Raw genomic sequence first — 25,037 nt, forward strand, 5'->3', positions numbered from 1 at the left:
CTTTGATGCAGAGCCTTTTATCTTTCCCACCATCACTATCAGAGCAGACCTTGTGGGCACAAGACCTCCAACCCGCTCCTGAAACCACGTTCCTTCTGCAACAACAGGCAGAGGCCCGGGGTCGTGCGGCCTTTGGTTCTTTGTTTTTCAACAAGTATGGTTTCACATTCTTGTTACTAACAGCTGTAGTTCATTCCCCAAAGGATGCGATCAATCAGTGACCTCTTTCACTATACGGTGATGCCGTACTTACGTTAAGTTGCCGTCTAGCCATTGTGTTCGCTTTATAGGAATCACAGTTCTCATGACGATAGCATAAATAACCAGTTTTAATGTTTACTATACATTTAGAGCATGTGCCAAAATGTAATGTCTACCTACGGTCAGTTTCCTAACGCGCACTGAGTGCCATTTATCAATATATTCCATCCAACGTCTAACGTACCGAGTCTCGTTCCCGCAATGTCCCTGAACGTCCACAGTTTTTCTCTGGAAACTGGGTGAGGAATAGAGTTCCAGAGCACTGTCACACAACATCAGTTCGTTGCACGTATTCCTAATGGGGGGGGCTCAGTCTAAGCACACCGCTTGCATTACAGTGACCCATAGTTTACACACGCACGGCATACGTTACTCGAGAGTCCAAATAAAAGGATATGAAACAAAAAAAACCCCTCTATTACACATCTAAAGGAAGATGCCTATAGAGGGAGATGCCTACTCTCTGCTTCTTCCGCATCCCCCACCCAAGAGATGAATCTCATGGAATCCATGGGCAACACACCGCGACGACTTTAAATCGTTTCTCAAGTACTTGGAAAATGTGTCATAGCAAAGGAAAAAAAGCTGCCTTTTCCTCAAGTATTATTTTCTACAATTCAACACAAAATCCGGGTGCAAGAACTTTAAACAAAAAAAAAAGAACTAAAGAGCTTTATTGACATCACGGTACATTCAATAGTGATTTTTAAGAACATTACAGCTGAAAGAGAATGGTATGTTTGATATTCTTATTAAGCACTACCGTTCTTGGAAAAAAGAAATGGAATACAAAGAAATCCTAATTGGGTGTTTAATTCAGAGCAGCGTTTGGAGGGGGGGGAAAAAAAATACACCTATTTACAGATTAAAAAAAGGATTCTGGTTTCACCTACATAGCCACAATGTGCCTCTATAATGAGACAAGCCTTTATAACTCATGGAATTTTTAAACATCATAGCACTGGTGCCATTCATCGCTCAGCGTTTACGACGAGGAGGAGTTGCTGACCTGAAAAATAGAGGGGAAAAAAAAAAGGGGGGGGGAAAGTTAACTGGAAAAAATAAAAGACCCCCAAACCCACACACACTTCAGGCTTTAATAATTAATAGCTTTAAAAGATTTTTTCCCAAGTTACTTTTGCCTACGCAAATTCAATCAATGCCATACTTTAAAAGTTCATATGCCGTACACATGAAGACCAATAGCCAAAATAAAAAATAAAAACAAAAAAAATCAGACAAAATACTTAAAAAGTATACTACCTTGATCGTGACTTAGACTTGTGTTTGCGGCTTGCCTTCTTACCAGACCTTTGAGATTTCTCCATGGAGCACGACCGAATATGCTTCGATTTCTTAGCCTTCTTTTCCTTACTGCTTCCTGGTGACTCAGAACTACTCCTTGCACTAGACTCGGAGCCCGACTGCCTCCTGCTATCTTTGGCAATAACTTTTTTGCTGTCTGGTCTGGAATCCTGTCTTATTATTTTCACAGATATTGTCTCACTGCGAGGGAAAGTTCTTTCACTGTCTCTTTTTCTCTTTAATCTACTGTCATCGTGATTGCCGGCCTTGCTTTCTTTTTCCTCCTTTTTAGGCTTATCTTTTCTCTTTTCCTGATCTCTCTCCCTTTCCCTGTTCTTTTTTCTGTCTTTCTCTACAGTTCCGCCATGCTCTTTCTTCCTCTCTTGATCTTTACCATCGCTTTTGTGTTTGTGCCTACTTCCAGGAGGACTTCTATGCTGGTCTTCGGGTTTGCGCCTATCCCTGCTCCTGCTGCGACTAGCACGGCCAACTCTCCTGTCTCTCGAACTGCTACTCCTACGTCTATCCCAGCTCCTCTCTTGAGAAGGGCTCTGAATCCTCCGCCTCTCCCCTCTCTCAGCGCTCTGATTTCTACTGGATCTCCTCCTTTCCCTTATTTTTTCCCTGCTTCTACTCCTCTCTTTTCTATTTCTGTGAGAGTAGCTCCTGCTTCTGCTGCGCCTAACTTTGTGTGAAGGTGTTCTACTGCGACTGTGCCTCTTCTTCCTTTTAGGAGAGGAAGAACGTGAAGAACTGCGACTACTACCTGAGCTGCTGCTATATGATGAACTAGATACAGTGCTGCTACTGCTACTGCTTCTGCTATTGCTGCTAGTGCTACCGCTACTAGAGGTTCCTGACCTACTCCTTCCTGTCCTCTCTTTTTCTTTACCCTCTTTTTTGGGTTCTATATCGGGCACAATTGCATTTGGAGATCTTTTCTTGTCGTGAACCATATCTGCTTCAATTTCTTTTGCCTCCTGAGATGTCGAAATGCTGTTTTGTTCTTTGTTCATATATTCGTTCATCTCCTTTGAAACTTTATCAATTTGTAGCCTTTCTTCTAAGAAAATAAACAAAAGAAGAAATGAACTTTCAGAAAGTACTTGACGGCATTTCAACGTTTCACTGCTTTAAGACAGAGCTCTCAAATCCATTTATACACACACCTACTTTTTCCTCCCGCTGCCATTCTACATACCAGAATCTTCTTCTTCACATAGCACTCCCCTAGCTATACCGGTGCCTCCTGCCTCCCTTTCAGTTCTGTTCATGCAGGGCTGAGAGATCACTGGCTGGTTTAAAGAAAGTGTATTTCCCAAGCAGTGCACGCATTGCCCCCGAATCTCAGAACAATGTTGGCCGTACCTGCCCGTATGTTTTGTAGGCCTTGTTAACCAAATAGATCTTAGAGAAACTACTTTCTGCCATAGTAACGTGTGCTTGTTTGATGGCTTTGTCACAGGAAGGATTGGTCATAAATGTTGACTACTACAAGCAGTTGACATTGTTCCTTGTTTTAACATTATTCTAGTAAAAGAATTCAAAGGGAGGAACAACACATAAATGGGACCTGTGGACAATTAACTTCTTAAGACTCAGCTAAGAAGTAAAGACCAGAATATTTAGTGCAGACAGATGACAATGTTCTTATACAAGAAGTTAACATCAGATGTGATTATCTGTAAGCCTAAAAGTCAGCAAATATGCTAAGGAGATAACTGCAGAAGTACAAACACATTTATTGCAAGTAACATAATCACAGAATGGCCCGGGTTGAAAAGGACCTTAAAGATCATCTAGTTTCAATCCCCTGCTGTGGGCAGGGTCCCCAACCACCAGACCAAGCTGCCCAGAGCCACAACCAGCCTGGCCCTGAATATACAGGCCAAGACTTTCAGTGTAGCAAATAAAGAAATTCAGACCCTCAGAGTATTTTCCAGAAGTTCCCAACTTTAACAAAGTTCTATTTATTCTTAGGATCTTTGCATCAGCATCCGAGTTCAACACCCCTCCTTGTTTTTAAATTGAGCCCGCAAAAAAAAGTAATATATAACATATCTTAGCCAAAAAAATGGCTTTTGACATGTGCCATAAGCTCCATAATTAATTCAGGGTATAAAACTGCATCCCGATATGCAGAGTACTACAAATAGCAACTCATGGTCAAATATAACCCAGAAAACAATTCCATCTGGTCCCTGAAGATAGTAAGCAATATAGGCAGCAAAAGCCAGTGCACCTCGGAAGATGCTACCGTGCATACTGAAAATTAGTCTTTTCTAAGGGCTTCTACAAATGGGACCCCGACTTCACTATTCTGAACTTAACAGAACAGCTTTTTAATTCTAGGTTTACATTTCTGTCAACAGCTCAACACAGGTGTCTCTGATCTGGCATCTCAACTAGGCAGGCAGGGGTTACAGACCACAACTCAGTCACACGCCATACTCCTCTCCTATGACGCAGAAATCTTAAGACACTCTGAGAGAAACAGGAATGTTAAGGAAAGCAAACGTTTACCTAACACAGAGATCCATGTCTAGTTCTAAGCCTTAAAATAAGGAGCAAAAATGATGAAATCATCCATTATCTTAAAATAAGGAAAAACAGCTAAATAATCACAACAGCATATTCTTCTTCCTTCAACTAAACTCAGACCCTGAATTATGTGGATTTCTAACTACTGTATTCATGCATCTCTACACTACTTGTATGTAATACAAAAGATGTGGGGATCTTGGAGCAGGACCAGAGGAGGGCCACTAAGATGATCAGAGGACTGGAGCACCTCTCCTATGATGAAAGGTTGAGGGAACTGGCCTTGTTTAGCTAGGAAAAGAGATGACTCCACGGAAACCTCATTGTGGCCTTCCAACACTTGAAAGGAGCGTATAAACAGGAGGGGAAATGGCTGTTTACAAGAGTGGACAGAGATAGGACAAGAGGGAATGGTTTTAAAGTGAGACAGGGGAGGTTTAGGCTAGATATTAGGAGGAAGTTTTTCACACAGAGGGTGGTGACGCACTGGAACAGGTTGCCCAAGGAGGTCGTGGATGCCCCATCTCTGGAGGCATTCAAGGCCAGGCTGGATGTGGCTCTGAGCAGCCTGGTCTGGAGGTTAGCAACCCTGCACATAGCAGGGGGGTTGAAACTGGATGATCACTGAGGTCCTTTTCAACCCAGGCCATTCTATGAAAAGCAAGTTTTTGGGAGGAAGCTGAATGTGCTGAATTTAGCTGTAAGTAACTAAGTTTATATAAACACAGATTGGTGCAGAGGGGTGAAATTTATCCCCCAATCGCAACTGAGATTCTAATAGAATCTATAATCTTTTTATCACTGAGGTCAAAGAGTTGATATGGAAAGCACTAGGAGGGGCTTTTTTGGTATGAAAGATGCAAGTCTAATTCTGATCAAGTTGTATTAACAAAAGAGACTTTTTGAGCGTTCTAATGAAAGCATATTATTTCTAAAGCAGGTTTGGTTTGGTTTTGGTTATTTTTGCTTAAAATGCATATTCTGTCCTATACACCAAGTATGATTAGAAGACACGATGTTATTTACCTTCTAGTTGTTTTTCTAGTAATAGTTGCTGTTCTCTCTCTTTTCTCCAAAATGCTTCCTGTTTTTGCCTGATTCTGTGTCGCAGTTCCTCATCATCAGTATCAGATGATTCAGAGCCTCTTTCACTCCTCTCATCTTCGCTGTCTCCTGATCCATAACCACCCAGTCCACCTGCGTATACAAAGTCCGGTCTATCACGAGGAAAGATTAAGCTTCATTCTTAATATTTCTTTGGGCAGAGGAGAGTACAATTGCCCTTCCTTCACTTCCTCTTCTCTGCAGAAGTTACTTTATTCTGTTAAGTGCCAATGGTGTTTGACTGGTACGAGCAAGGCCCCCATATCTGCACTGATGCTCACTGTCCGGTTCTACTCCTTCTGGAACATCTCGTCTATTTTCATCAGGTAACCACTGTGATCACAATACTTTTTCCACTGTATGGAAAGGCAAAAAAACCTCCCCGTGAAGACTGGAATATCGCCTTCCTTCCTATCAGCAACCGGATGGGAAAAAGTGACATGCCTGGGATCTCTCCCAGAAGAGAACATGGAAATGACTTCAGCCTCCCCCGCAGTCCAAGGCTACAGAAATTCTCAACATTGTATGGAATTTTTCTACACCAATTTACATAACACTGCATTTTGACAGGTACAGAGACGGAACAGAAATGGACTTTCTTCTCTCTCTGAGATACTAATAACTACTGAGCTGAAAAAAATATATAAAGTCAATTTGAACGTGTGACGTGGAGATATTTTACCTTCTTTCAGCTTGAGGTTATTAAGTTTGAACACTCATGATTATAACAATCAGTCAAGTTCATCAGAATTCCATGTAACAAGCACATAACTGAACACTGACACCAGCATAATATATTTTAGATGATAAAAAGCATGTTGGGAAAGATCTTTTGCTGCTGTGTCTCAAGCTGGAATTTCTTTTTCCTGCGTTGATTCTGGTAATACATGATATGGGAGCCTCTGTGCTTACATAGCTTTCCCATTAAATACAGAGTCCAACACTGGTAACGCTTATTTATGAGTATCTGAATTACTGTTCTCCCAGTTTTCCCTTGTTGTTCAGATGGATCAAAACAAGAAAGAAAGAAAAACAGTATTCCCCTCTCTGAAGACTTCAGCATGCTCTTGAAACAAACATACTTCAAAAGCAAATTCATGTCATGTTTTTATATATATTTTTTCAAAATCAGAGCAAAATTCCCATCCACTAACTCACACTGACTAGGCCTTTACTCCAATACCTATCCTAGGATCCTGTGGAACAAACAGAGGTGCTGATAAAGTTACTGGAAAGTGATCCATATTCCCTGGCAATTAAAATCTAGCATCAAATGCAGTTTCTAGAAATGCAAGGCAAGACTGAACCCCCACCCCGCCACCCAACAACCCCTTCAAGCCCTCTCAGAAATAAGGAACACACTTACCGAGTCCAGTGAGAGAAGCCAGTGCACTGGACTGTGCCAGCTGTTTTGCAGGAGCTTTGTATCACATCAACAACAGGAACAACATGTTAACACAAATAGCCACGATTTCATAGTCATGAGTCTATGGTATTGTTAAATCTACTACTATTGCTGTTCTTTGGAGGGAGAGAAGAAACATTAAAAACGTATCATCCATTTAAAACCAATTCTAGATTTTCTGACCACGAAGATTTAGAATTTAACTGCAAATCATTAGTGAAGAGAAAAAGAACAAATATATACTTGTAAATCACTGTCCAAGTTCCCGCACCTGCGCATCATTTTCAAGCTCCAGTAGTTACATATTTAGTTACATTAAAAAAATACATTAAGCAAGTACAGTAACATGTTAATAATGAAAGCAAATGGATTACTAACTGAGGACTCAAAGTTTGTTTCTTTTCACTTCTGAACAGCTAAGAACTCGAGATAAAAATGACAGCATTAAGAAACAGCTACAACTGAACAGCCATCGACACTCGGGTACCATTTTAAATAGATAAATGAATCGTATGAAAGAAATGGAATAACTGAAGTAACTCACAATACACTGCACAGGACAACAGTATATGACTACTGGATTTGAACTCTATCATAAAGTCGGATGCATTATACTGGAATTGTTCTTGGGGAACAGCTATGGAGGTTAAATGTTCTAGAGACATGCAAATATAACATATTCACAGAAGAAACTACCAAAAGAATCAGCATACCTTTAGTTGCTTTACGGTGCACATCTTTGGCCACATAATAAATTTCTTCATTTGTGACATCTAAAAGAATCTCTGTCAGCATCATTTTCGTCAGCATCATCTGAAGAAAATTGGAACAACAAAAATTATGGGTCAAAAACCTCACAGAATTTCACTACTTTTAATGGCCATGAAAATACTTTCCTTCATATTTTTTATTATTCGCTACTGAAAAACTTAAGTTTAAAGTCGTTTAAGTTTGATCCAAACCTCCGGTACTTTCAGAACAGACTATATTCAGACCATAAACCTTAACCACATGTATTAAACACACTTATGCAGGGCAACAATTCCTAATGTGAAAGATGATGCAAAATAATCAATATTTAAATTAGCACTGTACTGAGACTGACCCCATACATGCTTTCTAAAAAGAAAAGAGATATTTCTGCCTGCTATGCTGCCTCACTGACCCCCAATCCTACAAAAACCACCAGAAGTCACTTGTATAGGACTTCATTAGTCTTTATTTGCTGTAAGATGAAATGTTGGCAGCTACTTCTCCAAGGACTTTAGTCTGTCCTCAAGTACACTGATAAAGTGTTCTTTGTCGTTGTTATTTTGTTGGGACTTTTTTTTGTTGTTTTCTTTAGAATCCACGTCCTTCATTAGCAAGGTTTCAGCTGTACTTTGAAATCAAGATTGTGCACAGACTGTACAACAGCTCTGCAGACACAGAGAAACAGTCACTGGTAAAAGACTTAAGTTTCTAGCACGTTCTTGCAAGGATACATTTCTTAAGTCCCCTTTCTCAGGAGCAGTGATGGAAGCAGAGATTTAAGATGGATATGTTTCATCATTTAACGTTTTCAGGACTGAGTCCAATTAAGGAAAATTACAGAATTAAAAGCAGTCAACGTAAAGACTGCATTCACCACATTCTATCACTACTGTGCCAAAAGAAAACTTTTATAACCTACATTCTATCCGTGTGAGAAAGACAGCATTATAAAGACACACACAGATTTAACTCTGCTTCACTGTATGATGCAAGAGTATCATCAGGCAGAGGAAAAGTGTTTTACACCGTCGTGCCCAAATAACATCAGCAAACAAACAGTGCAGGTGAGACTTCCACCACTAGTACCATTTGATACTCCTTTTCTTCTTCTGTCATTTCTGGTTCGCTCTGCTCCTCTTGAGGAACTGGGGATGGACTCCTGCTGACTTTCCCAACACTTACAGCTTCTGTGTTTTCTGCATCTTCATCTTCCTCATCACTGTCCTACAAGAAAAGCATCGTATTTCAGAAAGAAAAAACAAACAAACCAAAACCAGATGTAAGCTTCTGCTTATGATAATTTGATTTCCCTTAGCACTGAAATCTGTATTACAGTTACTGTAAAACCCTATTGTTTTTCTCGCAACGAACACACACGCCTCTCACCCTACAAGAAGTAAATACACACTTGTCAGTTCACTCACTACCAGTTACTCAGAACTGCAAGCAACTGAAATAACGGCCAGGCTAAATGCAACACAAGGCTTCTTAAACAGGCCCAATTTAGCAAATACAGATATCTGAACTTGTTCAACTACTTAAAGTTCAAATGTCCTTCAAAGACCACCAAGATACAAAGCTTTTCTTTTGAGGAGATTAAAAAGTTAACGCTTTCAGGAAATACAAACCTGACAAAAACCCAAACCTTTCTACTTACAAACTTGCTTTTCTGAGGCAACCGTGGGCCATCCCCTTCTTCAGCCTCATCGTTTTCCTTTTTGTCCTTTTTAGACATTTGTGAGCGCTGCTGCTCCATCCTCTCTTTTTCCAGTTTCTTCTGTTTCTCTCGTTCCATCTTTTCCAGGCCCTCCCGAATCCAGGCAGGCAGAGTTCTACGCTTCACAGCATCTACATAAGTGAGGTTTACAGTTCTGTAAGCTGAAAGAAACCTTCCCCAACCCCTACAAAAGAAGAATACAATACACCAAAAAACCCACAACCCCACAAATAAGCAAATCCTCCACCCCAAGCTGAACAACTCACACAAGTGGTTGTGGGGAAAAACCATTCAGAATAGCTTTTTTCTTTCCCTTTCTTCCTTATTAAGTATAAAACAAGTCTTCCAATTTCGAAAAAAAAATCTTTTTCTAACACAGTTCTTATGTTTTTCATTAAGGAGTGGTTGACATGTACCAATCTGTGGAGGCTCCTGCTTCACAGGCATCGCAATAGGCGAACGCTGTCGGTCTCTGAATGAGGGCCTCTCCCTTCGATTCTGAGGAGGTGCAGAAGGTGCTGGAGGACCTGGTGGCCCTGGCGGTCCTGGCTGCCAATAAGGCGGATGAAATCCACCTTGAGGTGGACCAAAAGCAGCCCCATGCTGAAAGAGTAATGCAGTTTATTTTTCCTCACGTTGAACACAGTATATGTGCGCAAGCTGGTCTACAGAAATCCATGCAAGTGGGATTGCAAGCACCATTGCTAGGCTACAAGTTCTTTCCATCTCTTTTTCTGTGGTCCCCAACAAACACGCCTTCCTTAAATATTTAACAAGTAAACTCAGGTTTAGAAAGTAAACTAGTGAAGCTGAAAAGACTTCCATCAATCTCCTTTCATACTGTATTAAACAATAAGCCCTACAATAACTGCTTTCCTCCAGCAGTTCCTCACAAACTTATCATCAGAGCATGCAGTTTGAAATTCTAGCTGTGCTAGGAGTCAATCTCTGTGCTTACAACCTGAGGACAAAAGTGAAAAGCTCAAGTTTTTATTACAAGAATCATTTTGCACTGCGTATTTTCCAGTCATCGTTCACAGACGTTATGAGTATGGGAAATTAAAATAATAAATGCACACATATAAGCGTTCGGTACAGATCCTGGATTCTGAGCAAGCTGCATACAATCCAAAAGTAACAGGTTCTGAGACATACATGAATGGGGCTCTTTGTCACTTTCTTGTTTTAGAAGTATATGGAACCCACAGAAGCCTAATGAAGCTATTTAAGAGGGCAGCGTTTAGGAAGAAAGCTACAATATCATTCTCTTAATATCGTTATATTCTGTTGACTGTGTAAGTCCATAGCAGTAGAAGAATTCTTCTACTACAATATCAGGTCAAGCAGTCCCGTGATGTCCTCTGCAAAACAAGTTTTCTGTAGTATTTAGAGAATCTAAAAAGCTCATTTTAAGATTTGTTCTCGCTGTAGTTAACAGGTGGGATGGTGATAATATTACGGTTGACTTCCTGTCAGTATCGCTCTACGCAAAGAATGAATCATGGAAAGAAACAGATCAAAGGCCAGAAATGTTTCTGCCAGTCTTCCCTGGGGTTCGGTCATGAACAAAAGGTAAGCTATACTTCTTGATACATCTACCCTTTATGTCAGAAGTTTAGAGAAAAATACTGAGATGTGGGGAAAGATCCAAAATCTCTGCGTTTAAACATCTGTCCAATGCCCCCTTCTCTTATTAGCGCTAAAACCACCTGCAACTTTATCATGCTACACAACTTACATGCCAGAACCACGAAAAAATAGATGTGGATTTTTAAGAAATACCATTGTTTATTCAAAGAATCACAGCAGATATGGAAATGATCAGTGGCTCATCCAGTCTATCTCCCTGCAAATACAAGACTGATCCCCATGGTACATTATCTAGCATATTTAAGTGAATACTTTGGCTCTTTTGTGTCTTTTTTTGTTGTTTTCTTTTTTTTTTTTTTAGGAAAACAAACAAAACAGCACCTCAGTGTTAGTTCATATGCTGGAAAACACTGACCCATTTTAATGCTGCAGACAACAGCCAATCCTCATTACTAGCCTAGAAAAAAGAACATCTTGGGCCTCAATAGAACAGAAAACTAAAGTCTCTTTCTGTAAATTATTTGGCAAATAAATAAGATCTATCTTAGCAGATAACAGACTCTGTAGTAGTTTGTAGAACTGAAGAGTGTAAGTCGCCGCTAGATGATATTAGAGGAACACATCCATGGAAGGGACTCTGCACGTCTACAATATAAAAGCAACAAATATGTTTCACCTGATAGTCAAACTGGTTCACTGGCCCCATTGCAAAGTTATCGGGAGGTGCCCCAAAGTTGTGATTGTTCTGGTTAAATATATGCCTGTTGTCAGATGCAAACTCCCCACTGTCCTGACTGTTGCTGTCTTCAGATGGAGGAACGATTTCCATTTGACCTGTGGTTGGAGCCATCCACTGCTGATCTGGAGGAGGGTGAGGGGGTTGGTGAGGCATTCCCCATTCTGTTTAGGATTTAGAATACAATTTGATAACAAGTTAACAAGATTCGTATCAGTCGCAAATCTCTCAGTGTTCTTTATCAGAAGTTTCCTCAAAACAATGCAGAGGATAAAGTAGTGATGAAAATAATCAGCGTACAGACTGTATCATACTGTCCCAATAATTTCCTTTAACTAAGCAAAGGAAAAACAAACAGCTGTGGATGAACCAGAACACATACGTGTGGAGGTGGGAGGGAAGAAACTGTGAATTTCTGTAGATTTCCAGTAACATCAAGTATACCCTGGCGCTTTTAAATTGTGTCAGCTATTAAAAGAACCGCTCTTCTCAACTTTTGTGACATTTTAGCTTCCGAAGCAATGAGCTATTCAATCCCTTTGCATAATAGGCCTAGAAAAACCTACTGCAAAAGTACATGGTTCTATGAGCAGCAGAACTACTGAATCCTTCTTTCTAAGGTCATGTGTCTTGATAAGGAATAGCTTCCTGGATTCCCTAACACACAGCAGATAGAACCCACGGCCCTAAGCCCTCTAACTGCAGTCACAATAGACTCATTTCAGTTTGAAGGCTTATGGCCATAGCATATGGCCATAGACCTCTGCGAGATTCAGAGGTTTTGAGGAATTAATAGCTTGTGTGACTATAAGCTGTATTTTCTTAGGAAATCAGTTTACAGATCATATTCACTGTAAAGATACTTACAGACCGTGTTTTTTACTACCTCCTGGAACATGGCACCCATGACACATAATGCCAGTTACACAGCTGGATTTCAAACTGCCCTTTTGTCCTTTTCTAAGTAACATGCAGGAAAAAAAAAAAAAGCTTTTGGATCCAAAACCGACAGAAATCTAACTCAGAAGGACACGGAAACTCAGAAATGCAGCCAGAACACACCCTGCTGTCACACTGTAAAGTTAAAAATTACAGTAACTTGTAGCCCAGAGAGGTTAAACTTAAGTGAAACCTGATGTCAGCCTCCCTTTTGTTATGGGCACATAAGAACTGCCAATGACATTTTAAGTCTAATTCTACTAAACCCTGCACTTAGCAGCACCTCCAGTTTTGGCTGTGACTTATTCAGATTTGTCTGTTTCAATTATTAACTCAGTTAAGTACAGAATGCAGTTTCCACTGGGAAAGTATGCATGCAGGCTTCCAAACGGCACTGCTCAGACATTTCAAATTATAACATATCGTAGAGACATCAAAATAACACTTCTCTCTTGAAGACTGAGAAGTAGCAGCTATGATACTCAGAGGATTAGCTGATGCTAGTGGTGGCGTTGACATGTGAGAGTCAGGGCATATTCACACACAAAAGTGCCTGACAAAGATAAAATTTCATCACATGAAGAATGAAGAAACAAGTGGGAAATATAGCAAACCTGGCTGCCACATTCTGTTGAAGTTGGGATCCCCCTGAAAATTATTATGATTGTTTGAACCAGACTCTATTCCGGAAATATCCTGTCCATTTGGCATCATTCCTTGTTGTTCCACTACACTTTGTTGCCCCGAGGCTTCCCGCTGAGCGATCCATGCTTGAGCTAAGGCAGCCCAGTCAATCTGGCCTAAAATAAACAGAGGAAGTTTAGAAGGTTAGTGTTCACATCTCTCAAATGTAACGCTGTTTCTTAATTACACGTGCCATTGTTCAAGCCGGTTATGTTTACCTTCAGCAAGTACCCTGAGCACCATTAAAACTTAATTTACCAGGGTACAGTGAAACAAAATAAGTGTCAAAATGCACATATTTGCTGAAGTAGTTTCCCTGCACGCATTCAAAAAGGCAAATTTTAGGGTCTCATTAACACTGAGTAGGTGGCAGTAATAGACTTTTTTTTCCCCACAAGTGAAATAATACTGATGTCAAAAAGAAATTTAAATAGCCCTAAATTCTAAATTCAAGCACTAACGCATTCTATACATTCTGCAATGTACACTTCTTACGTAACACATTTTTGGAATGCTATTTTATGTTACAGTCCTCTCCCCCTTCTTTCTTTGCTATCTTTCCTACCAGCAGTTAAACAAATGGCACTCTTGTCTGAAGACAGCATTTTGCCTTCTTCTCATCATCGAGTCAAGAAACCTCTCTTGTGAAGTTGGAGAAACGTGACAAAAAACGATGTTAAACCAGTCAATCTCCAAGAGCATGAAGTATTTTCATACCCACTGCTGTATTTCTCTGGATACATACAATTGTTGTCACCTCACACTCAATTTGAACTAACTAATCTTCTATTATTTAAAATGTGGTTCTGTTTTCTCTTATTTAATGGGATGGGAGTGGGAGGAATCCAAACAACAGATCACAATCATCATTGCTGCAACCTAACACAAGTGTCATACTAATTTAGCAGTGACACTTTTTTCTGTGGATGCACCTGCATGACTACTTCAGCCAAAGAGGCAATGGACAAAAGGGCAATTTCTCAAATAAAAAGTTCCGTCATGATTCAGCTTGGCTAAAGAACTGAAAGGGACACAGGGTCTGTGACAGCATACAAGGCCCAGATGTAGATCTGTGTGACTGGTATAATGCTGATAATTTGTCCAGGATTACTCATTTTGTTTGCCTGTATTCTGCATATTAAGTATAAAAGACGTCAAAACACTTGGAATGTTTGAATGCTGTTCTTTCTAGCTGCTCAGAAAAGCAACATAAATACACTATATTGAAAACAGATACAAAAAAGCATTTTTCAGTCATGCTCTGCAACCAAGATTCAAAAGTATAAGTTACAGCATAGAAGTAATTTATTCCCCAAAGCTTTATACTTACTCGGATCTTGCTGGTGCTGAAATGACTGCATCCACTGCTGTTGGTTCAAAGGCCATTGCTGCCAAGGTTGATCCCACATCTTTTAAGTCTTTATATAGTCTATATTTCAACTAAAAATAACAGTTGTATGTTTAAATAGATGCCCATGAAATATCACACAACTGAAACTTACATAATTGCAGACATATTTAAGCCTTGCAAAGCAAGCTGAAGCAATGCTGGCTTAATATTTTAAGCTGGAGAAAATGGTTCATCCTTCAGAGTAACATTTGAAAATACCACAGTAAGATTTCAGAGGACCGGTATGCTTTCTATGTATTCTCAAAAAGAAATCAACTATGAAATGAAGTTTAAAGACATGACAGAGAAGATCTATGTCAGTAAATGTGATTTAAAGAAACTGAAACTACATAAGACATTATTTAAATGATATCCTTGTCTGAATCTCAGGGGAGGGAGGGGGAAAGTGTATTTTTGTATACTAGTTTAATTCATGCAAGGCTGCTAAGTGAGGTAGAAGAAAATCAGTGAGTAGTAAAAAAGATCATTAATAATGCTGGAGAACTAAACAGGTTCAAGACTGTATCCGTAACCACTTTATGCATTGTAAAATATGCCTTAAAATCTGAGAGGAAAAAAATAACACTGCCTCACTGTACATGTTGACCACAGGCCCCTAAAACCATCAGAAGCACTCTGGGTGCAGCAATGTATGTGCTAAGCAGCCAGCCTCCACCTGATGGGGGGGAGATCTGTAGGAGTGGATGAGGTGCAGCAGTGTGCCACAGAGGGATGTCTACAATGGCAAACCTGTTTCATACACACCTCCTGCATACAACTAACCTGTTCTATGTGAAGGATCAAAGTGTGGCAACCTATGCTGCCCCAAACAGCTTCCTTGAACACGAAGCCTGGGCAGTTTTGGGAATCCTTCAGTCCATGACCTGCTCCCAAATCCCAGTGCTGTAAGAATGCAACAAGCACTGCACCTCTACCTCTACCCTATGCGTGTTGTTAACAACTTCTCAAAAGGCTCTCTACTCAATCAATATATCCTCATGCCACTCCACAGGGCATTCGACACACAATCAAAGAATATCCCAATTTGGAAGGGACCCACAAAGATCAGAGTCCAACCTCTGGCTTCACAAAGCACAAGCCAAAAAAGTAAAACCCTATGGCTGAGAGCATTGTCCCAGCTCTTCTTGAGCTCCAGCAGTCCAGGGCCATGCCCACAGCTCTGAGCAACCCATTCCATGCCCATCACCCCCTGGTGCAGACCCTTTCCCTAACCCCAGCTGCCCCTCCCCTGACACAGCTCCATGTCGTTCCCTCAGACCCTGTTGCTGTCACACAGAGCAGAGCTCAGCACTGCCCCTCTGCTCCCTGTGCGGAGCTGCAGCCACCATCAGGCCCCTGCTCAGCTCCTCTGCTCTGGGCTGAGGAAACCAAGGCACCTCAGCTGCTCCTCATACATCTTTTCTTCTAGATCCTTTTCCATCTTTGTAGCCCTCCTTTGGACACTCTTTGGTCCTTCTTATTTGATGGCACCCAGAAACTCCAGTGCTGGAGATGCAGCTGCACAGTGCAGAGCAGCTCAACTGCTCCCCTCACTCAGTGGCAGTGCTGGGCCTGATGCACCCCAGAGTACGGCTCGCCCTTTGGGCTGCCAGGGAGTAATGCTGACTAAGATTCTACAGGGCCACTCCCTGGCCTCTCATCCCACAGCCCGCTGGACATTCCAACTCTATCAGAGGGAAAGCCAGGCTGAGCAGGAGGGCAGAGTTGGGCAACAGGCAGATTCAACCAGGCAGAGACACGAGCTACAGTCTCTCCAGCTCTGAAGCAGACCCACACAGTCCGTTTCAAACACTTCAAACTTAGAACAACAAAAATTCCCTTAGATCAGAAGAGCAGCACATATGGGCTGGACACAACTCAGAGCCAAGTGCGATAAAGAACACATGGACACAGAAGAGCTCAAACAAATAGCTGATGCCATGGGACAGACAGCCAGGAATACAGCCCTGACCACATAAAAACACATCCCCACACAATGCTTTCAGCTGGCACAAAGAGAGCAATTACGGGGAATCCTATTGCAAAGGAAGCTCGTGCTTAGTGGTCGAGCACTCAAGTAAACAACTGCGTGACTGCACAGGAAGGGAGCTGCATGCTTCCAAAATACACAGCAACAAAAAGCTGTAGGCAAAACTGTGGGACGATGGATCGATGGGTCGTGCTGAGATGAATGCAGCAGGTGGATATTTTACATACTTCTGTCAAGTGTTATCACTGAATCTGAAAAGCTGTATGTGGCCTTTGTTTTGAGCCAGCATAAAAATTACAGGCTTATGGATTAGAAAAATAGCCAGTTGCAAATGCCTCCTGGGGAGCTTTAAACAAGACCAATCAAGCTTGGAAACAGAGGAGAACCAGGCAAAATACAAATAATACATCTCCTTTCCTATATTTTCATGCTAAATCATAAATACATATATATTTCTTCCTTCTCAGCGCCATCTTTATCACAACCAAACTTTGAGTGGGTGAAAGCTGTCCGGATTTTGGTTTTTGTTACATTTTGATCTGTACGTAAGAAGTCGAATGCAAAGAAGTAGCCAATAAGGGAACCACCATATATACATTTTATATATATATATATATATATATATATATATATATATATAAGAGGCTCACATTATACTGTAGGAAAAAAATACTGAATTTTAAAATTGCTAAAGAAATATTAACTTCTCTTTTGGAAGTATAGAAATAATACTGTAAACAACATCTCCACAAGTTCAACATCTCCACAAGTTCAACTCAACTGGAGACGCCTACACAAAGTTTTTGCTTTATAGGAACAGATTAGATATCCTATCTGGATATCACTATCCACTATTTGGATAGTGATAGGACAAGGGGGAACGATTACAAAGTAACCTGAGACAGGGGAGGTTTAGGTTAGATATTAGGAGGCAGTTTTTCACACAGAGGGTGGTGACGCTGGAACAGGTTGCCCAAGGAGGCTGTGGATGCCCCATCCCTGGAGGCATTCAAGGCCAGGCTGGATGCAGCTCTGGGCAGCCTGCTCTGGTGGCTGGCAACCCTGCACATTGCAGGGGGTTGGAAATGGATGATCACTGAGGCCACTTTTCAACCCAGGCCACTCTATGATCCTAAGACATAGTAGATTTGGATGCATTCCAGCTAACACGACTAGTTTGCAATAAACATCAGTACCTTCTAAAACTCACTGGTTCCCTCTTTCTCAACAATTCTGCACATAAGTGGCCATTTAGCATTCTCTCCTCTTTTCTTTTAAGCTCACCAAACTGAAAAACCAGTTTAGGAGTGTAAGAGAACCTAATCTAACAAATTCCTTCAAATACGAATATTTTACCTCTTCTGTATAACCTGCCACCAACACAGCAACTACTTTACTAACCTACCAAGGGAACCCGCCTTCACATGGAGATTGGACTTTATGTCCTTCATCCTCCTTTCCCAACCCTACAACTCTGTAACTTGAGCTGCCTGCAGGTTTTATCTGTCAGCATCTTCTCCATCGTTCCGCAATTTAGCACGGCCCAGCGTTTCCAGCTTTCCTCAGAGACATTACTTCACCCTGCTTCACTTCAGCTGCTACGCTGGGGAGAGAAAACAGGTAGGGGGGTGCAAAGCAAGACTCCAAGAGCACAGGGAGTTCTGATGCAAAATGGAACGCCCAGACAGCAACAACTCCACGTAACTTCAAAGAACTTCAGCACCTGGTTAACTCAGGTCATGTCAACCAGATCAGACTGACTGTAGAATCATATTCTGAACTGCTCATTTTAGTTTCTAAGCTGTACCTGAAATTTTTGTATACTATATTACATTTGTACTTGCTCTGCTATCCTGGAGAAATACCCATTTTCATACAGGGGAAACTGTAAAACATGCCGGCTTTCAAGTAAGCATTCATTACCAAATTTAGCATAAAAGCTTCTCTACCAACCAGAAACAAGTACTACACGGATGTTTGAGCAATTGCGTCACTGTCTTTACACATCCACACATGCACACACAAAAGCACAAATATCACCTCAAAGTTGGCCAAGCAACATTTCTGATTTTTCTGTTCCTATTAATTTTAACTCATCCTCGTGCCACGTTGTTGGGTTTGTTTGTTTGTTTTTTGACTGACGGGAATTGGACTGAAGGGCCAAAAATCGGCCTCAAAATGTTTATATTTAATAAAACTGATCTTTAAAAAGAAAATACAGATGTGTTCAATTTGTTTTAGTCTTTACAAACGACTTCAGCATTTAAAACAAGGCGATATATTTTAATATGCACAATTCACAGCCATTGAAGAAACAGGACCAGTGGAATATCTTCACTTAACATTGTTCCTGGTAGACTTCCCTGCTTTTTTTGCTTCCTGCTTGGTTTCCTTAACTTCTCCTAAGCATTCACTTACTGGCACAGAGTAAACAAGAAAAAGGTAACCAAAATAATGAGGACGTTTCTTGCTTACTACAGGCATTTAAAAATGGTTTATCATCTTTGTGAACTGAGGAGAGGCTAAGGAAGCTGGGGCTGTTTAGTCTGGGGAAAAGGAGGCTGAGGGGAGACCTTATCGCCCTCTTCCAGTACCTGAAAGGTTCTTACAGTGAGAGTGGGGCAGGTCTCTTCTCACTGGTGACAAGTGACAGGACGAGGGGAAATGACCTCAAGTTGCACCAGGGCAAGTTTAGGTTGGATATTAGGAAGCATTTCTTTACAGAAAGGGTAGTTAGGTACTGAAATAGGCTCTCCAGGGAGGTGGTTGAATCACCATCCCTGGATGTGTTTAAGAGCCATTTGGATGTGGTGCTCAGGGATATGATTTAGCGGAGGGTTGTTAGAGTTAGGGTACTATGGTTAGACTGCGGTTGGACTTCAAGGTCTTTTCCAACCTGGGTAATTCTATGATTGTGTTGCCAAGTATTTCTTTATTTAACAACCACAAGCTCCTGTTATGTTTCAGATGCAAATGAACTGGCTTTAGCTCTCTGCTGGAAGTTACCAAATTCTGAAAGACAGATAAATCTTATATGCACACATCTGTAAAGTTACATGTGCAGAGACTGTCCAACGTTACTGATTTCACATAGAAGTGGTATTACTTGGTACACTGCTTGCATACATAGAAAAAGAGTCCTCTTTTTCTCCATCCTCTCTCACCTAACTGAAATGTGCACTGCCAAAGCTAACTTATGCTGCCTCACAAACCAGAAACAAATCTGAATTTCTTATGGAATTCTCAAATCAGTACGGCTTGAAAGAATGGCTTCCTCTAACAGCAACAGGCAGATCTAAGCCTGTTTCCCACTAATGATACCAAACCAACACACAGCGGAGTGACCAAACTGCAGTGAAACACAAGCCTTGTTTTCAGTGGGGAAGATGGTCAGCAGGTGGTCCAACCACTAGCAAAGCACTTCCCTACTAACAGAGAGGGCACATCAAACTAGAAGCCACTAAGACACTCTAGTTCCAACGTTAATGGTGCACACAAGTTTTGAAAAGGAAACAGGCTCAAAGAATGGATCAATTTTACATCTACCCACTTGCAAAGGGAAGTGTGCAAACTGTCCTTACTGAGGATGGATGAAAATGCCTGCAGTCAGCTGTTCTGCTCTACAATTTAAGTGAATATAGCCCTTCTGCTTCCTCTCTCTCCAGCAAACACAAATAAACAAAAGAACACTTATTGAAGCTCCAAGAACTGTTCCCTGCTGTCTGATCACAGAACAGAAACCTGACTCTGGTTACCAATGAAGAAACAGAAGCCAATGCAGGGTTCTTTTTGCTTTATACAGAAACACGATCACGTGACAGAAACATTCCCAGTCAATTCACATTTACTTACAATCACGTGTACTTAAAACATTAGGGAACATTAATATGACATTTCAACATTTTGATAAAGGTTCTGAAAGCAGACAGTCCAAAATACGTCCTGTTGCGTGTTTAGAAACTCATTCTAAGGCTGGAACTTTAGGCAAAGGCGGATCCTGCTGATGTTTTAGTACTAAAGTGTGCCACCTTTGAGTACTGCTGGTGAAAGCCTCTGTTCCAGCAAGAGAAGCTGGCAGAGGGGTACATGCAGGACTTACCTCGATCCCTAGCAGGCAGTAACCTCAAGGGCCAACAGCACCCAGCAAAACTGAAGGCTGCTGTCAAAGGCTCTATTAGCTTTTGTATTTTACCCAACAAAAAGAGCCAGCTTAAGACAGATATTTTAGAAGGCATCTTTTCAGTCCTCTCTTGCATCATGGTGTGAATTTTAGCAGCACCTGTATGTTAACCTGTTCTTTTAGGGAAAATGGCATCTTCTTCATCCTGATTATCTGACCACAAAATAAGGTATTTTCTGACACAGCTTTATCCTTCAGTTTGTGCGATGTGTTTGGACACAAACAGAAGGCACTTAGCAGCAATCAGTTTTGAGTTATAAAGCGATAACTCTCATGCTCACTTTTACCTCTGGTAGACTCCTCCCCAGCACTCCCCACAAAACACAGATACATTACAACAAGCTAGAGGCCCTTCATACCCATGGGAATGGCACTGTGTCGGGTACTGCATGGTTTCCCAGTGACATGGTGCTTGCTGAAGGCTCCTGAGACATTCCAGGCAATTGCCCTTGGACATCAAAGATGAGGCCATTATTTTTAAACAAGGCAATCGACAGAACTTGAAACTCACCCAGATCCCTCAGACAACTCTCTACCTTAAAAGCTTAATAAAATCCTTCACCCAGAACTGACAGCTGTAGGGCACTCGTGCAGCTACCCTTGCTTGGGCCACTCAACAAAGGAGAGCAGCGGTCTTGGGGAGTGAGGCACAGAGCACAGGTTGACAAATGGGTTGTCTCCACTGTATATATTAATATACTGGATTCAGTGCAACTGAAAAATACCAAGGACTTTTATGTGGAGTGATAAGGAAGACCTGTCTCTAAGCAAACCTTAAGAGAGCTAATGGATAGTCTGAATAGCAGACAGTCCAAAGCATGAAGCACGTGGGCTTACAAAGTCAGCTGCACTCCATAAGAGCATCAGGAAGAGAACTAAATGTAGGTGGCCAGAAGAGCACAATTAGCAGATTCTTTCTTGCCTCTTCTAAGAGGCTCCCATCATTGGGAAAATATACTCTTCTCCCACGTGGATATTACACAACATCCAAACTACACAGAACACCTTATATTTCAACAGAGAAAGAGATCTGGAGATCCTTAATGATTTGTCCCGGGACGTTCCTCAGATTGAAATACCTTGGCAGAGAAAAAAGGATCTTTGGAAGATGATGACAAATAGGTTATTTCTTACAAAAAGACTAAAGAATACACAAAATGACCCGAAATCCAAGAAATCAAGAAACAGTCTAGAATTCAGGTAATCTATAGGAGAGAGCAGCAGACAACTTACATTGCTTGATGAGTTGAAGAGATCAAGGTTAGGAATTCGTACACCAGACACTACTTGACCACACATCCAGAACGTGAACTGGGAGGCAGATGATTTTGGAGCCTATGGAACCATACCTAATAATCAAGTGCATTCTACTGCAGAAAAGAGGCTGCTGCATCACCTTTCTGATGTTACTCAGCGACCCTGAATGACAGGTCCATACATGACATGAGATGGCCTGACAAGTTTTATTTGCAGTCTGAGCCCTATTATGTAGCAGCAGAACAACTTTTGGTGACTAAAGACCTGGTCCCACAGGCCTTCTGAGCTGGCACTGCCTTCTAACCAAGAAGTATGCATTTCCTAAAGAAGCACAGGAACTGAAACCACAGGCCATGCTGCATGCTTGAGAATCCCTACGCTATACAGTCTTCGATGGCAGAGCTTAAAAATGGCGTGCCCTTTCTGATATTCAAATCATGTCACATATCTAGGTTAAAAGAAATATATATATATATATATATATACACATATTCCATCCCTCATACAACCTTAGGCTCTGGAGAGGGAACCTAAAGGAAAACAACAGGTCTCAGAAGCAAAGGTCCTGGAAAACAGCAGCCCAAATGGTCTCATTGCTATTCCTGCCCAGGGAGGTTGTGGATGCCCCGTCCCTGGAGGTGTTCAAGGCCAGGTTGGATGGGGCCCTGGGCAGCCTGGACTAGTATTATATGTGGAGGCCGGTAGCCCTGCATGCAGCAGGGGGGTAGGAGCTTCATGATCCTCAAGCTCCCATCCAACACAAGCCATTCCATGATTCTATGATCCTTTGTAAAAGAGCACCTACAAAATCCTCCAGGACCCACCTCACACATCAGCACGTCTGACTAACGTTTACAGCACTGCTAAGATGAAGTTAGTTGAACAAAGGCCAACTAAAACAAGACAAAAGTTGTACAAGAACTTCTACAGTGAGTCATTCAAGCAGCGTAGCTTCCAAGCTGTTATTTTAAACATAAATCCACATATCCGCTGAGCTGAAGCCAACCCCTTTAAATAAGCAAAAGGGCCGCATATTGGCAGCTCAGGTATCATCTACTTGTGTTTTGCATTTTGAACACATAAGGACAAACACACGCTTGATTACCACAAGCACGAAAACCACTGCTAAAACACCGCTACAGTAACACCAAAGCAACGTAAACAGCTTAACTTGTATTTCTGTTGGGATTGGAAAAAAAGCCTGATTTTTTTTTCCCTTTTCTTGCACATATTCCACTACAAATCCTGATGCTGGATTTCCAGCTCTCCACGCAACAGTGCTTTTATTTTTTCCTTGAAGAAAACAGCCCACTTGCAACTTCCTCCTTTAAGTACATTCTGTATAAAAATAGCACCAACAACTGATGAACAAAATCACGAGCTAAGCAGATAAGCAGCTATACCCACATTATATCTGCAGCTCAAGAGAACACATTAGTTGCTGGTGGAAGCACCCAATACACCCTGCCCACAGATGCACTGTTACTGGTTGCCAAAGGCAGACTTCTGACAGCCACACGCCTCCAACACACCAAGAAGGGAGGATTAACGCTACACAGGTCCACACAGTGCTGTGCCTCACTGCCAGCCAAACGCAGTTAAGTCCCCTCTAGGACTGCGGGTGATGCGGCAAGTTGTGCACTGAGGGGACTGTGAAGCTCTGCAAAACCACTGAGCCCCACAGCATAGGGAACACTCTCCCCGACAACGTACACGGCAAGAGACAACAGCAGGGTGGTGTCCCGGCAGCAGGAAGGCAGTCGGCACTAAGCTCACCGCTCAGCAAAGGCCTTTCGCACGCAGCCACGTACAGGTGTGACTCTTACAGCAGAAAGGCAGACGGCTGCCTCTCGCTCAGAGCCCGGCTCCGTTCCAGCTGGGGCAACCCCCTCCGGCCCTGAGGCCCGGCCCCCCGCCCCGCTCAGCCCACCGCCCGGAGCGGCACGCGAGGCCTGTCTGTGTGCGCACCCGCTGCGGGCTCAGCGCTACGCACCGCTCGGGAGCGCCCAGCGCCCGCCCAGGTCCCGTGCAGCGCTCAGGCCCCTTACCAGCGCCGCTCCGTGCGCCGGTACCGCTCAAGGCAGTTCTCTGGGCCCCCCAGCGGAGCGCAATGCCGAGGGTTCCCCCGACGCGCGTGGCGCTGCACACGGCCATGCTTGCCCAGCTCCCGGGCCGAGGGAGCCGCCCCTGCCGCTCGCCCCAACGCCGGCCTCGGACGTCCCCGGGACCCTCTGGGGCGGCCGCGCATGCGCGGCACGAGGTAACAGGGCACCCCGGCGGCGGCCGCCCCTCGGCCCCGCTCCCCCCCCCCCAACCCCGCGCATGCGCGGCGGCCGGCCGGGCGGCGGGGGAGGGCGCGGGGTGAGGGGCTCGGCTCAGCGGGCGGGTCCCGCTCGGAGGCCACGCGGGGCCGCTCACAGCTGGGGGAGCTCCGGCCGCGGCGCTCGGCGCCCTCCGGCGCCCCCCTGCTCGGCGCGGGACGGCCCGGGGAGGAGGCGCTCGGCGGAAGGTGGGGTCGGTACGGCGCCCGCCAGCCCCGGAGCGCAGGGAGCGCTGCCCGCCCCGCTACTTACGCGCTCCCCCGCCTCCCACCGCAGGCGCTGCCGTGACCGCCGCCGCTTTCTCCCCTCTTTTCGCTTCTCGTCTTCACGAACAAGACAATATGGCGCCCGCTGGTACTGCCCCGGAAGCAGAACGCGTCACGGCGCTGACCCGTGCCGGGCGCGCGAGAACTCCGCTCGCCGCCATCTTTGCTAAGGGCAGGCAGGCGGGACGGCGCGGCTTTCTTTCAGCGTCTCGCTTCGAGAGACGCCGCGCCGCCGCCATCTTTAGCGAGGGCAGCACGCTATTTCCGGCCGCTCGGCGTTGTCCGTGGCAGCCGCGGCGGTGGGCGGGGCGCCCAATGGGAGAGCGCTGCGGGGCCGGCGGGGAGACGGGCGGCCCATGGGGGGCTGCGGCCAGTGACACCGTCATGGCGCACAAAGAGGCGGTTTGACTCGATGGGCTTTTGTGTTTGTTTTCCCCTCACAACTCTGCTTCTCCTGCAGAGTGTATCTGTGGGACACCCTCAGAACAGGCTCATCCAGACCGTGTACGTGTTGCTGTAGTAGGTGGGTTAGTGTCATTCTTTTTCCCCCCAGTACTTTTCGCCATCTTTAGCCAAATACGGTATAAATGGCACGTAG

At 43.2% G+C, this 25,037-nt stretch overlaps 1 protein-coding gene across 3 annotated transcripts; it reads right to left on the minus strand.

The window, feature by feature from the left end:
- Positions 1-316: 316 nt before the first annotated feature.
- Positions 317-24,553, minus strand: PNISR (PNN interacting serine and arginine rich protein). Of its 3 annotated transcripts, none has more exons than XM_072333486.1 (12): positions 24,426-24,553; positions 14,366-14,475; positions 12,966-13,151; positions 11,353-11,576; positions 9,503-9,689; positions 9,027-9,217; positions 8,456-8,593; positions 7,330-7,429; positions 6,578-6,631; positions 5,134-5,304; positions 1,525-2,629; positions 317-1,270 (listed from the first exon to the last, which is right to left on the minus strand). In XM_072333486.1, the coding sequence occupies exons 2-12, from the start codon at positions 14,442-14,444 to the stop codon at positions 1,240-1,242; spliced, it is 2,466 nt and encodes an 821-aa protein (XP_072189587.1). In that variant the 5' UTR covers positions 14,445-14,475; positions 24,426-24,553; the 3' UTR covers positions 317-1,239. The 3 variants fall into 3 exon arrangements, with proteins under 3 accessions (XP_072189587.1, XP_072189588.1, XP_072189589.1); XM_072333487.1 differs by lacking the exon at positions 24,426-24,553 and adding an exon at positions 23,901-24,085; XM_072333488.1 differs by lacking the exon at positions 14,366-14,475 and having other exon boundaries at positions 24,426-24,548.
- Positions 24,554-25,037: the final 484 nt, after the last annotated feature.

The sequence above is a fragment of the Excalfactoria chinensis genome, chromosome 3 (assembly GCF_039878825.1).
Source record: "Excalfactoria chinensis isolate bCotChi1 chromosome 3, bCotChi1.hap2, whole genome shotgun sequence".
In the NCBI taxonomy this organism is placed as follows: Eukaryota; Metazoa; Chordata; class Aves; order Galliformes; family Phasianidae; genus Excalfactoria; species Excalfactoria chinensis.